The following is a 14,362-nucleotide window of genomic DNA, read 5'->3' on the forward strand; positions in this document are numbered from 1 at the left end:
GTGCTCTATTAGGTTGTTTCCACATATCACAATGTATTTTTAAAAACATACGCAGTCTACATTTGTACCTTTTACCAAGAAAATATGCTCAAGATGACAGCAGACTTCCAGTTCTAGAAATGGAGGTGTCTATGGAGACAGCACTTTGTGCATTCTTCTTTGGCAATGAAATTTGCTATGAAGACAGCAATGGTGCCTACTTTAAAGGAATTCTAAACTACATTGTTCCTGCCAAACTGAAGGCAAACTATTTAATGGAACATGCATACATCCATGATTATTATTAATAAGCAGAACAGGATGTTTCAGCAGGAGTACCTCTGTTTAAAATCCTCCTGCCAGTTTGCATATGCTCAAGCGCATCAGCCTTTATAAAATTCAAAGGCCACTTTCTTCCTTTCAACCTTCTACAGGAGGGCTACTGACTTGTTAGCTACAAGCAGTCTCCATGTTCCCTGCTATCCAGTATGTGGTTTCTTTGAATGCTGAGCAGTTCTATTTTCTTATGTGCCTGTTTAAGCTTCAACTTCAAAGCCTCGTTGTCTGCTGTTAAAATGTTCCTTTCCTAAAAAAACACACACACACACAAAAGGGTTTCATTAGAACAGTGCATACTTAAAAGTTTCAGTGTTTTTATTCCTACTTAGTGGGAGCACTTGATTGATTTGCACCTTATTCTCCTGTTCTGTGTACTTAACTAGTCCCCAAATTATAACAACTTGCATAGTAAATGGATTGAAAGAGACAAAAACTGTCTACCTGAGATGGGAATATTTAACACTGCTGTATCTCTAAAGAAAATATCTAATGGGCTGGTATCCCCATGCTTTCATGCGCAAAGATAGATATTTTCTGACTATAAGGGAACCTCTCTGTATTCTAACCTTCAGCTCATCCAGGACACCTACAGTTGTGTAGGAAACAAGAAAGGTAGTGAACGTGAGTGGCTCCCCCAAGAAACTCCTATGTCCATAAGATACCTATAGCTACGCTGGCTCTTTGCTTGTGTCAGTGGTTTGCTAGTGGTTCAGGTCCATCAACTGAAATAAGTTTAATATGCTTACATTTCAATTCACAGACTATTGGTATTAGTTAGGGAGCCAATGATTCCTTTCCTTAAATCCCACTTTGTGCACTTGTTTCTATATATTTACCTTTCATTAAAAAGCCAGCACAGTGTAGAGCAAACAGAATGGGCTGTGTGAGAGGCTTGGGCTGTGCTGGACTGTCTCAGGAAGGGTGGCCATAGAAATGTGGCTTGGTGTGGACAAGTGGGGTACTGGAGCAGAGAAGGGAGGAGTTGAGCCTGGTGGCTTCTGGTTCCTGGCTGGAGGTGGAGTCTGGGCCTTCAGGTCCCTCAAGCCTCAGATGTGGAGGGGAGAGGGTTGTGCTCACCCGGGTTTTAATCCTCCCATCAGAGTGCTCCCTGCTTGTCCCTTCTGGCCTTCTCTCTGTGCCAGCTCTGAGGCAGGACCAGCCCCAAACACCTCCTCCCTAGCCTGAGGTTGAGAGGGTTTAAACAGGCCCTCACAGTCTTTACACGTTCCACACCCTTTTGCTTGAGCCAATCAGCCCTTAGAGGCTTCCTCTTCCCCTCCCGGCCAATCATCTCTCTTGCTGGGTCTCCAGCTTGGCTGGGTTGGACTCTTTACTTTGGCCTTTGGCCAGGTTGGGCCCTCATTGGGGATCTTGCCATGGTAAGTGGGACCATTGACCAGGGCAGGGCTCCTTGCCATCACCCAGACAAGCTGTCATCCAGGATGTCTGTAGATCAAATCTTGCCCCGGTCAACTCACTAAACAAACTTTAGCTAACGTTCTCCCTCAGCTTCCCCCACTCCCAATCTTCAATAAGTAGATAATACTAGCCTACCTTACAGGACTGCTGTAATGCTTACAACAAGATAATGTAAGTGAGGTGTTCTGAACAGTGAAAGTGTGATATAAACGCTATATTATTATTCACCCTTACTCCATTTGTTTGCACATCTCTTACCCTGAATTCCCTTCAGGGTTGCCATAAGTCAGCTATGACTTGACGGCAAAAAACCCCCTCCTTTTGTTATTAGCTGCTGAAATATCACAGAGTTTCATATCAATGCCAAAAGAGTTTCAGCATATGGGTTTTAGGGGTGGGCTATATTTTGGTGGGTAGCCAGGAAAACAGTTCACATAAGGAAAGAAAAATATTTTTGGGTCTGTGTAGCTATATTTAAAGGTAATGTTCACTAATAATAATAATAATAGTACATTAAGACTCCACTATGTTAAAAATAACTACTCCAAACTGGGCTTTGGCTCTTTTTTACAGAGCTCAGGAATTTCTCTCTGATTTTCCACACTCTACATTACAGCCTGCCTGGGAACTCTTACAGACACACAAAAAAGGCTGTATGATGTGTTATGAACTACCATTCAAGTCATTGTTTCAGTGTACCTGCTCTAGCTCCTGGTATGAAGGTTTAAGAATAAACGGCTCTTCCTTCATTTTTTGACTACCGTCCTTGTTTTCCCATTTTACATACGCCTTTTTGCGGCTAAGAACTGGGCTTGGGCACGGAGACACTGGAGCAGGCTGGAGAAAAGTATTTTCGGATGGCACTGCTGACTCCTTCTGTTGTCTGTTGAGCTCATCACCAGATGCCGGAACTAGGTCAGTCTGTGTGCCTTTGTGTACCACAGCAGGCTTTAGTCTGACTGATATCTTTTGAGCCGACACACCCATAAGCATAATTGTTCTGTCCTTGCTCTCTTCATTGTGCTCAACTACTTCTCCGTTAGGAAAGGGAAACCCTCCCTCCTCTAGTCCTGTTGGAAAAAACACAAGAAATGAAGTTAATGGCAACATGGAAGGGGAAAGCAGTCCAGTTATTAAAGCAAACTACACAGTCTGCTGGATGTTGTAGTTCAATGATCAAAGTCAATGAAATGTTTTGCTGTTGGACAGTATTTCCCAGAATTTGGTTCCTGTCCATTCTTTCCTTCTTTATCCCTCTATAGGCTGTAGTGGCCAACACTTTGTATTATATAGGTCAGGCCTCAGCTTCTTACAGTCAACTATGGTCCTCGGGTTGCAACTTACTCACTGTTTCCTCACAAATGGTAGCCCGCTTGGCATTGATCAGAGCCCGTGCCTTTTCTATCTCCCACCCTATAGAATGCGCTTCCTGAGGAGGTGTGGTGTGTGTCGTCTCTAGAAATGTTTAGGAGGCACTACAAGGCCATTTTACTTGTTAGGGCTTTTAATGGGATGTAGACTGCATGAATGCTTTGGAGGGGGGAATTATTTGGAGGGAGGGTTTTTTTGTATGTTTTCAACTGGGATTTATAATAATACTGGCCTACTATACACCACTGTTGTGAAGATAATTGAGAATTTATTTTGTTTATTCAGAAGATTTATGTCATGCCATTCAAGTAAACAAAAATGGAACCTAAAGACAGCTAACAACCAAAAGTAACTAATCACAGAATATAAAGATCTAAACTAGAGAACTCACATCTGTCATTAAATATAACGTAATGGGTGTTGAGAGCCCCGTGGCACAGAGTGGTAAGCTGCAGTACGAAACGTCAAAGCTCTGCTCACGACCTGAGTTCGATCCCGACGGAAGTTGGTTTCAGGTAGCCAGCTTAAGGTTGACTCAGCTTTCCATCCTTCTGAGGTTGGTAGAATGAGCACCCAGCTTGCTGGGGGCAAAGTGTAGATGACTGGGGCAAACCACCCCATAAACAGAGTCTGCCTAGTAAACGTCGGGATGTGACGTCACCCCATTGCTCAGGAATGACCCGGTGCTTGCACAGGGGACTACCTTTATCTTTTTAATGGGAGTTAACCTGTCTGAAGTCTTAGGGATTATTAGGAAGCAGCAATCTTACATTTAGTTTGGGTCAAACTGGCAGGAGATGATAGAGCTATGAAAAGAATTTCTATTACTGGATCTCACAATCTCAACTGAGGGCCAAACTAGATGGTAACCAGTTCCCCAAGTCAACCACAGTTGGCCGTTGAGACTGGGATGTATGAACAACCCACAATGACAGCCGGGATCCAAAATACAAACTATATTCAAATATAGTAAGAGTGTTGTTTTTTTCTTTGAAGAAGGAGAGGTGTGTTTTTTAAGCACTACTAAATCGTACAGCTACTTGACTTTTTAACTTTTTACTGCTTCAAACAGCAGGTCAATGGTACAATAGGCAACAACAACAAATGAAAGTCACATTGGAGGGCTTCTTGAATTTGGTGAGTCAAGGAGGGTTAGAAATTGTGGCCCGCAACACAGATAGCCTGCTGAATGAAGTTCTACAGATCCCTTTACATTGGAGAAAGAAAGAAAGAAAGAAAGAAAGAAAGAAAGAAAGAAAGAAAGAAAGAAAGAAAGAAAGAAAGAAAGAACGAACCAGAAAAAGTAATGTAATATTACAGCAACTACGTAACTTAATACACTCAAGCCTGGTCAGTCGTGGAGTTCTATTTAGGCTACAACTGGTATTGAGAGTTAGCATATATTGACTACGGACAATATGAAAGAGTTACAAAAGAGAAGAGATTATCACCTTTCAGGTTTTCAGCTATCATTATGATAAACACACGATAAATAAGGAAATAAACCACAAACATCTGCAAAGGAATGGATCCTAAGTAACTATTATGCCGAAACATTTCATTCACTGAAATGTTCTCACCATGGATGTGCTCCTTCAGCCCCATGGGACAGAGGCTAGATGCAAGGGCTGATGCGGGGCTATTATCCACCGTTGAGGCTTTGGATCTTCGCTTACATTCAAATACAACCAGATCTTTGCATTGCTTGTGACAGTTCATCCCACAATCTGCAAATGAAAAACAGAGGCAGTTAATTGACTTGATGTCAGAAACCAATAGATCAATTCACTCATCTCCCATCTTCCATAGCATATTACAGAATCCTTGTATGCAAGTAAATTGCAACAAGCACTCGCTATTGTCTTTTACGCTGTATTACTTACAGCGTAAAGAACAACCTTCTTCTATGTGAACCTACGTGTCTGGTTATCTTCAGAAAAGCTGCTTTGGGTACCTCTACCATGTACCATCTCAGTCTAGATAGATGGCAACCCGAGAAATGGCTTTCATTGTTATGGTGCTTAAACTTTGACACTCTCCCGCCCCTCCCTGGACATTAAACTGTCTCTCTCTATTGTTGTCTGCAAACAAGTGAAGACTTTTTTGTTTTGTTTGGGATATTCCCATTAACTGTTATTGGCCCTCTTCCCTGATTTTGGCGTTTTCATTTTTTATTATTTGTGTGTTTATATGTTATGTGTGTTTATATATATTTTAATTATTTTATATATACTTTAAATGGTGTTTTAATGTTCAAATGTTTTAATATTAAGTTTACTGCCTTGGAGACCCTATTTGGGTGGAAGAACGATATTGAAATGTTTTAAACAAACAAAGAAATAAGAATTTTACTTGCCTTTACACCTATATCCTTGTTTTATAACTCCCCAAAGCTGAAATTGAAGCAGAAGAAAAAAGAAATATTACCATTCTACATTCAACTTAAGGCTGTAGTCATATCTTTTGTCAGTTGCAGACCATACACCAATTCAACAAAGTTGTCTGAACTGGATGACCACCCCACCCATATGTTCCAAGACCTTCTACTTTCCTTTACTCCTTGTCAAAAAGCCACATTTTTCTTATCAGCAGCAGAAGAATTCTCAAAACAAGAAGATCAACAAGGAAGATAAGAAATGACAGCCACCCACAATACCATCTTCAAAACTAACAAAATCTAGGTCACGATTGTAATCTAGTCTCCGTTTGATACTTATTTGTCTTGGTAAATTACCAGCACATTTTGGCTTTCAGAGAATTGAGGTTATTTTAAAAACAACCCAGCAACTAAATCCAGGGAACTTGTTCTTATGTGCAAGCAGCTCTAAAACTGGTCAGTAGGCTTCTTAGGAGGAGGTGATGGCACTTCGTGTCAGCCCCAGGTGTCCTCAAGCACCTTGCTTCTCCCAAATTAAAGATGGCATAGCTACCACAGATTAAATAGATATGCCATAGGATCTGAGTGGCCACACTGAAATGTGAAGGGCATCAGTTCTGACCACCTGTATTACTTGTTATGCTACTTTCATATTAATGTAATACATAAATAAGTACACAGCTCCATGGGTTCTCCAACTGATCCTAGCAAGACTTCTTAAGAAAATAAGCATTGCAATAATTCAAATGCTCTCATCCACTCAGCCCTCACCAGGAACCTGGGGGAGACCGTACTGGCAGTTATTAAGTTGTAGGGAATAGGTTCCTAGAGTAGCAAGAGTAAAGCCCCAGGTTTGCAGAAAAATAAAGAAGCAATAGTATGAGGAGGGGAATACAGGAGAGAGGTGCATTCTGCAAGTCCTTACTGGTTCCCCACCATGCAACGGGCCCAGCCTGCCAACACCACTCGGCCCAGCTAGGAAAAGGGAAAGCTGAAAATAGGCGGCAGATAAAGGTAAGTTGGCTGATGGGTGGGGAAAAGGGAAAGAAGCAGGAAAAGGGGAGAGGCTGTAGGGGCTTTCAAGGAAGAGAAAGAGGAAATAGTGGGGGAGAGGAAAATGAGAAGTCCCCCTCAAGTCCTTGTGAGTCCCCTGCTTGTAGTTTATAATACAATAAAAATTGCTTATAAGAATAAATGTCACAGACAGTATAGCACAATTTACTTTTAAAAACATGCTCCTCCACCCACCACACACACACACATACATACAAACTCCCAAGCTTACAAATCCAGCACAGTTGTCACAGAATGTGGGCTTTAGGTAAGTGGTCTCCTGGAAGTTGTGGGAAAAGCTGAGGCCTAATTTAGAGTAAATTGAGCTGGCTCTCATAAAGTAAGCTGTTATTTCATCCCTGCTAATCAGGCCTTCCCTGCAAACAAACAAGAATGAGAGTCACAAGTGAAGCTTAATCTTTCTAGAACAATGAACAGTTAATTTTCTCCCCCTCCCCCCATTCCTTCCTCCCCAAATACCTAACAACCCAACAAGGTAAATGCAGCAATTCATTTTTAAAGCGATAAATATATGAAAATATATAAATAAATGTGTGAATGTGTGTGTGGCACACACATACATGCATGATTCTGTCAGGCAGGTAGCAAGTTCTGCAGCACCTCATCTAAAATTCAGCATAACAGCTTAAGGATCAACCTTTACAACTGATTCTGAACATGCTGTACAATTAACGAAACAAAGAAGGAGCAGGGGGAATAATTCAAACCACTGTTACCTTCAAATTGCTCTTTACAATTTCTAATGCCAAGTTAGACAATGAACAGAATTGAAGGAGGAGGGAAAAGGCACAACAGGAATCCCTAAAAATACACGAATTCATGTTCTCTTGTTTTAATGTTAACCCCTTGAGGCAATGGGTTGAGAAAACAGAAACTTCATCTCAAGAGGTTCACACCCCATCCTGAAAGCAACCTAAGACAAGACCCTTCCTCTCTCTGAGTGAGAATATACTGCCAGGCCACCAAAAAGCCTATTGTATGTGAGCTCAGAATAGGGAGGAAATTAGAAATGCAACTCTGCTCTACCCTCAAAAAAAAATTACAAGCAGACAATTTTGTTTTTTTGTTTGAGTGGTGACATAGAAATGGGTGCCTGCCAATTATCCCTGTCTGGAAAGGAGCTTACAAGCCCATATACAAGCCCTTTGATAACGCCCCCAAATCTGGCTGGCATATATGTTCTCCTGTTCAGTAACAGAGAATTTCATGTATGCAGCTTCTCAGACTCCTTCCTTGGCATCCACATTTCTGCTTGCAACAGGAGGTTGCAAGGTTAACAAGCATGTGGATAAGGGTGACGTTGTAAAGTTTTTTCACCAAGTATCTTACCAAAGACTCCTAGGTAAGCTTGGCAGTCATAGGATAAGACAATTAATCTGCTAATGAATTAAAAATAGGCTAGATTTATTTATTTATTTAAAAATTGTATGCCACCTTTCTGACCAACTTGGGGCACCAGTGGCTAACCGTTAAACCAAAAAATTGTAAAATATATCAAAAACCAATTAAAACGAAAACTAAAATACATATTAACAGTACATAAAAAAGTAATTAAAACATATGGCAGGAAGGATGGATCATTGAAGGAATGCCACATGAAACAAAAGGTCTTCACCTACTAGCAGAAGACACTGATAGAAGGGGACAGACGAATATCCCTAGGAGAGAATTCCATAGTTTAGGTGCCATGGCTGAGAAGGCCCTATCTCAGGTTGCCAGCTGCCTAATCTGAGAAGGCAGGGGCAACCGAAGCAGGGCCTTGGAAATAACCTTAGCAGTCAGGTAGGTTCGTATGGGAGTACACAGTCCTTCAAGTATCCTTCAAGTATCCTTCAAAGGTCAATACCAGAACCTTGCACTGGGCCCAGAAACAAAGTGGGAGCCAGTGAAGATACACCAGACTAGACTGATATGGGCCCACTCCATTCTACATTCTGGCTACAGCATTCTGTACCAGCTGAAGTTTCTGAACCCTTTTCAAGAGTAGTCCCAGGTAGAACATGCCTCACAGTGGCCAGATCTCTTCTGCCCGAGAAAGGCCCCAACTGACTTTAATCAGTTAAAACTGGTAAAAGACACTCCTAGCCACAGCTAACCTAAATGACAAGAAGCAAGAGAGTAGGGATAAAAAGACAGTTCTCGTAACAGAGGGAAGCAAGCAGTGGAATTCCACATGCATTGGTATTAGGACTGGTGCTGTTTAATTTCTTCATACATAATTTGGAATTGGGAGCAAGTAGTAAAGTGACCAACTTTGCATAGGGCATCAAATTATTCAGTGTGGTCAAAACCAAGGTGCTACAGAAGAATCTCTCTAAACTGGCTGTCTGGGTAACAACACGGCTTGGAGATCCCAATGAAAACTGTACAAGTAACATGATAGTTTGCACCTCTCTCCCTCTAGTAGAGGACCTCTTCTTGTATGCTAATCATCTTTCAGGAAGGTTCATATAGCTGACTGGCCGCACTGGTTCCTCCATTTCAGACAAAAAGAAGTGAAGGCACTCCAAATGTCCATTATAGCCGCTAGCCAGGGAAAATAAGCTTCTTTGGAGACGGCAGCATCCTAACCAGTGTTTACTGTGCCAGATAACTACATGATACCAATTCAGTACCAGAACTGTCATTCTCCCAGCTGAGGATTTCCTCCATTTAACCAAGAACTAACTGCAGTCAGTTTGGAGGGAATACAGTTTTGTTCATCTTGCCACGCCCACATATGAGGCTGTGGGCCAAGACCTCTGGTAAAGCAGTGCCTGGCTCAGCACTCAGTGTTCAGACATAAGTCCTGTCACCAAACACTTTGGATAAACTGCCAGCAAAGTGCCCAGATCAAACACTACTTTGGAACCAAACTCTATTCCTGCTTATGGCTGGGGTGAGGCTAATATGTGGCTAAGTTATAAGTCATTGGTCTGTACAGTAGGGTTAAAAGTCTGCAGGATTCTTCACTCATTTTACTGCTTCTTCTGTATCACCAGTACCATAGGGCAAAATTTCCACAGGGCAAATGTAAACAGATGGACAAGACGAAAGGTGACCTGCTCATCTATATGTCACTTGAATTACAGTTGCATCTCTGCAATTTCAATAATGCAAAAGTAAATGTAAAACCAGTGTTAGTATGTACCCACCTGTCCTTGTCCATTATACAAAAAGAGAAAGGAAAGCTTGCTGCAATCTTCTCAAATTCGTCCTGAGAAATGTAACCATCCTGATCATGGTCGTAATTTTTGAAGACGGACTGGATAAGGTAAGAGGAAAATTTAAAATAGATCAAACTAAATATCACTTCAGGTTTTTAAAAGTATTTGCTCTGTAACAGATGAGTATCAAATTATTAAATCCAAGAGCGTTTTATAATAAGTATTTTAAAATTAATATCTAGTATGGTGATACTAATTTACAGGATTATGCTCCAGTTCAAGGGAGTAGGGCATACACTGTCCTGAGAATGTGGGATACAATTAAATTGATGGGTTTTAAATCCTGTGGGAATGCTTCTGAATAAGAAATCTCCATTCCTTTCACTGGCATAGCCAACAGAAGTATGCAGTGTTCCATGAACTAGCTTCTTGAATGATATATGACCATTTTATCCTGTTAACAGAGCAAGCAGACTTCTGTGGGCTGTACTGATTATATTCTCTGCATTTAGCCAACTGCAACAGTATATATACTGCATGCTTACCACAGCTTTGTCTAATGCACAGCTAACTCAGAAATTTGAAGTGTTTTTGTCGCTTACACAACTTGGCAATGATAACAGAACCCCACACCATACAGCTATTTGATTTTCTCTCCTCCTACTTCCTCACAAATGCCCTTATGCTCAAGATACCATATTCCCATCCCCACAGCCTCCCACTATCCTTGTACACAGTGGAATTCAAGTTACATAAAGCACTGGGGACATTTTATAAACACAACCTTGATGCCTTCAAAGTGGCATCAAGGTTCTCATGACTGTATGGTATGGTCACCACAGATATTTACATGGCTTTGGCACAATTCTCACCTTCCATAGCTAAGCAGCATACATCATATGAATTAGGGTAATCACAAAGTGTTTTCCTGCTATACACACAGTTATTACTTGATTTTCTGATTCATACTGAAACTGCAACGATATGATAAGACTGACATAGATGAACAAATGCACCATCCTCCATGGTGGGTATAGGGCTGGATCCCAAAGGGGAAGGCTTCTTCTATAGCAGGAAAGTGCCTCTGCTAGCAGGACTTATCTATGGGTACCCATAATGTGTAGCTTGGACCATACAAAAATGAAGGAGGCATGACATAAAAAATATGTAGTAAATAATGAAATATACTCACATCTACCATTCTCTGAACATGTTTGCTAATTATCTTTGGATCAGGTTTTGGAGCTATACCAGAAGCCCAGTCTGCTACTACTGGTGGTTTGGAAGGTGTCAAAGGCTAAAATAAGAATTATAATTTGTATTATTGAAGGAAAGACAATAATGACCCTATGTTACCAAACCTGCACCTCTAACAGAGGCCATCAATGGTAATTTCCACACTAATTATTTGTAACATTTAATGAAACGTTTTATATTTTTGTGTCCACACAATTCTCCCTCCATTTGGTCTTGGAAATGATTTCCAAGCATTTAATGTGTGTGGTTTCAACAAACGCTTATATGACGATGTATTTCATTACTCCGTTTCATGGACCAATATCCCTGGGGTGCGGACACGTTGGAGATGCTATTCATTTCTTCGCCCTTCTGTTGGCCACACCCATGCGGAGCCTACCTCCTCCCATTCCACCTTCCCCCTCCCCTCTCCATCCACTAATCATTTTCTTTGCTTTATTTTTTTTCTTAATTGCATTTGGTCTACCAAAGCATCATTGGAGAGTTGGACTAACCCTGTTGATTTGTGTGGGGTCCCGATTTTACTTTTCCCCAATACCTTACTTCCTTGAAGTGAATTTTGTTATTTATTCGTAGGACTCGGCTGACTATCCATGGGGGGAGGGGAGGGGAAAGAGAGGACCCCGCTTGTGTGAACTGGGAAGTACGGACAGGGAAAAATGTTCTCGGGTAAAATATATAAAATGGCAAAAGTGGTGAAATGAGGACAGAAATTTTGAATTTGTAGTCATACCTCGCAAATTGACCACGGGGATAATCAACTGTAAGTGAATGGTGCGGAAATGGCCGATATTTATTTTAGAATGTTTAAATTAATATATCTTAGTTGTATAGACTTAGCATCAATGGCATATGATTTTCATGAGCAAGGAAATGCTATACTACAGCTGTCAAGCGCATTGCAATTTATACTACAATATTCTTATTCAGAAGCTATTAGACGTAAGAGCTCTTCCTACATTATGGTACACTGCAATTTAAAAAAAAACACACAACCATGGCAAATATCTAAATATCTAGGGGAAATATCTGCATGAGAAACATAGGATTAAGATTATATTGTAATGCGGAAATAATTTGTTAGGTTCCTTACTGCTGCCCGGTCTCTCCTTGGCTCTCGAGCATACGAAAGTTCATAAATTTCATCTTCTGTATAATAAAGATCAAGAGACAGCTGCAACCAAAACACAGGAACAGCTTACTACCCAAGACACTGTAACTTGTCCAGAGGGCTGCAGAAAATAGTTTTCACTGTACAATGCAAAATCAATAATCTATACTGCTATTATTACTACTACTACTAATAATAATAATAATTAAAGGTCAGGGTGACACAAGCAACAAGAAAAATAGCAAGCTTCCAGCAGGGATCCATACGCTAAAGTTCTAGTCATTTGGCATGTGAGCACACAACCAACAAAATCCAGTTGTCACTTATTCTGCCCATTCCTCACCTTCCAGCGTCAGGGGACGGCATGGCTGAGGCACTGCTGCGGCACCTCCAAAGTCATTTCACAGCCGCTGAACCGTTTTAAAAAGCCTTTTAAAGGCTTTTTGTGTGTGTGTGTGTGTAAAAATGGGGCTTTTCACCTCATAGAGAACAGTGATGCTGTGACTGCTAAAAAGCAGTCACAGCAGCACCATCCTCAGCGCTGGCGTTCCGGGCCAAATGGGGACAAGAAGCTGCCTACAGGCAGCTCCGTCCCCCCGGCACACACCCCGGAATACCGGCACTGGGATTTGCACCAGTGGGACGCTGGCGGAAGGCCCAGCCGGTGTCGCTGGGAGACAGGCATCTGGGCCTCCCCGCCGGTGTTGGAGCCACTCACAGCGGTATAAGTAGCCCGGACACCGGCGCAGGGGGCCCCAATGCCGGCGTAGCCCCTTCCTGGAGTCCTGAGGACTTTTGTGTGTTGGGTGACAGTGTTGTGTGAGATCCATCTTAGACTAATGACCCAATTGTGAATCCCATCACGCCAGCGGAAAGCCAGTGCACCACTGTATAAACACTACACATTAACAGTATTACACTTTCAACTAATACCTAGAAAATGCATAAACCAGCATGGTGTATTAGCTATTATGCTTAAACAAGGGTCTGGGAGACCCTGATTCAAACACCTACTCTGCCGGGGAAGCTTGCCAGGTGATCTGGGCCAGTCACACACTCTCAGGCTCACACAGCTATTGTTGTGAGGCTCAAATGGAGGAGGAGAGAATGATGGTGTTAGCCACTTGGAATCCCCATTGGTGGGAAAAGTGGGGCATCAATATTTCAATAGTTTGGGAATTACAGTTAGTATATTTTGTGTAAAATGATTACAATTAACGGAATAGGTGGTACCACAGCAATATAACCAGCTAAATGAGAAGTGCTCAGGTAACAGAGTGCTACAGAACTGCAACAGGCTACTTGACCCATAAGCCTACTGTGCAAACAATGCATAGTTAAATTGTGGAACCCCCTGCCCCAGGATGTGGTGATGGCTGCCAACTTGGAAGGCTTTAAGAGGGGAGTGGACACGTTCATGGAGGAGAGGGGTATTCATGGCTACTAGTTAAAATGGATACTAGTCATGATGCATACCTATTCTCTCCATGATCAGAGGAGCATGCTGAATATATTAGGTGCTTTGGAACACAGGCAGGATGGTGCTGCTGCAGTTGTCTTGTTTGTGGGCTTCCTAGAGGCACCTGGTTGGCCACTGTGTGAACAGACTGCTGGACTTGATAGGCCTTGGTCCAGTCCAGCATGGCTTTTCTTATGTTCTTAACCTTCTACACATGAATAGAAAGCTGAGATCTTGTGGGTGAGCTGTATGTTACTGCAGTTCTTTCTACCCCAAGATATATGAGTGCAAGAAAGACACATCTGTTTGTCATATGATATACAAAACAGGCAAGACAAATTAAGGAACAATTGGGCAGCTCATTCCTGATGGGAATGGCCTTAAGAGGCTTCCCGGCTGCAAAATAAAAATTAAAACAGGAAGAAAATTAAAAACTTGTGTAATTCCTCCATGGAGGAGCAAAATAGCTGGCATAGCAACGCCATAACATGAAGGGGTGTTCCCGGGGCAAAAGAGGTTTGGAAGCTAACATCAGCTCTGCCCCTGGAAATGCAATGGGAACACACACACTCCTCGATGCTGGTGTGGGCTTTCCCATCTGGGATTTTGCTGCCGCCATGGCAACGCCAGTGGCAGAGGCCCACAAACCTCCATCACTCCCCAGCCCCAGCATGTTTGCCCCAGTGCTGACGTCCATGCCGCTTTGCGCTGTGATAAAGTGGCACAGACGCCGGTGGGGGGGTCACACCACCTCCTGAGGCGCTTCACACACCCCTTCAGGATTGCATGGGTAGCATGCCTCAGCAACCCTTATTTTAAGCTATGCAGCT

The 14,362-nt window shown here is 42.2% G+C and overlaps 1 protein-coding gene across 1 annotated transcript in view; it reads right to left on the minus strand.

Moving 5' to 3' along the window:
• Positions 1-409: 409 nt before the first annotated feature.
• Positions 410-14,362, minus strand: part of RASGRP1 (RAS guanyl releasing protein 1) — a 66,089-nt gene continuing 52,136 nt past the window's right edge. The window contains exons 12-19 of the mRNA XM_056851865.1: positions 12,056-12,136; positions 10,898-11,002; positions 9,694-9,803; positions 6,771-6,915; positions 5,465-5,501; positions 4,689-4,835; positions 2,437-2,807; positions 410-565 (exon numbers count right to left, since the gene is read on the minus strand). Of these exons, the coding sequence (XP_056707843.1) occupies positions 434-565; positions 2,437-2,807; positions 4,689-4,835; positions 5,465-5,501; positions 6,771-6,915; positions 9,694-9,803; positions 10,898-11,002; positions 12,056-12,136 (1,128 nt within the window). The 3' untranslated portion in view covers positions 410-433. The remainder of the gene's footprint in view (positions 566-2,436; positions 2,808-4,688; positions 4,836-5,464; positions 5,502-6,770; positions 6,916-9,693; positions 9,804-10,897; positions 11,003-12,055; positions 12,137-14,362) is intronic.

Source organism: Euleptes europaea, chromosome 6 (assembly GCF_029931775.1).
Source record: "Euleptes europaea isolate rEulEur1 chromosome 6, rEulEur1.hap1, whole genome shotgun sequence".
Classification (NCBI taxonomy): Eukaryota; Metazoa; Chordata; class Lepidosauria; order Squamata; family Sphaerodactylidae; genus Euleptes; species Euleptes europaea.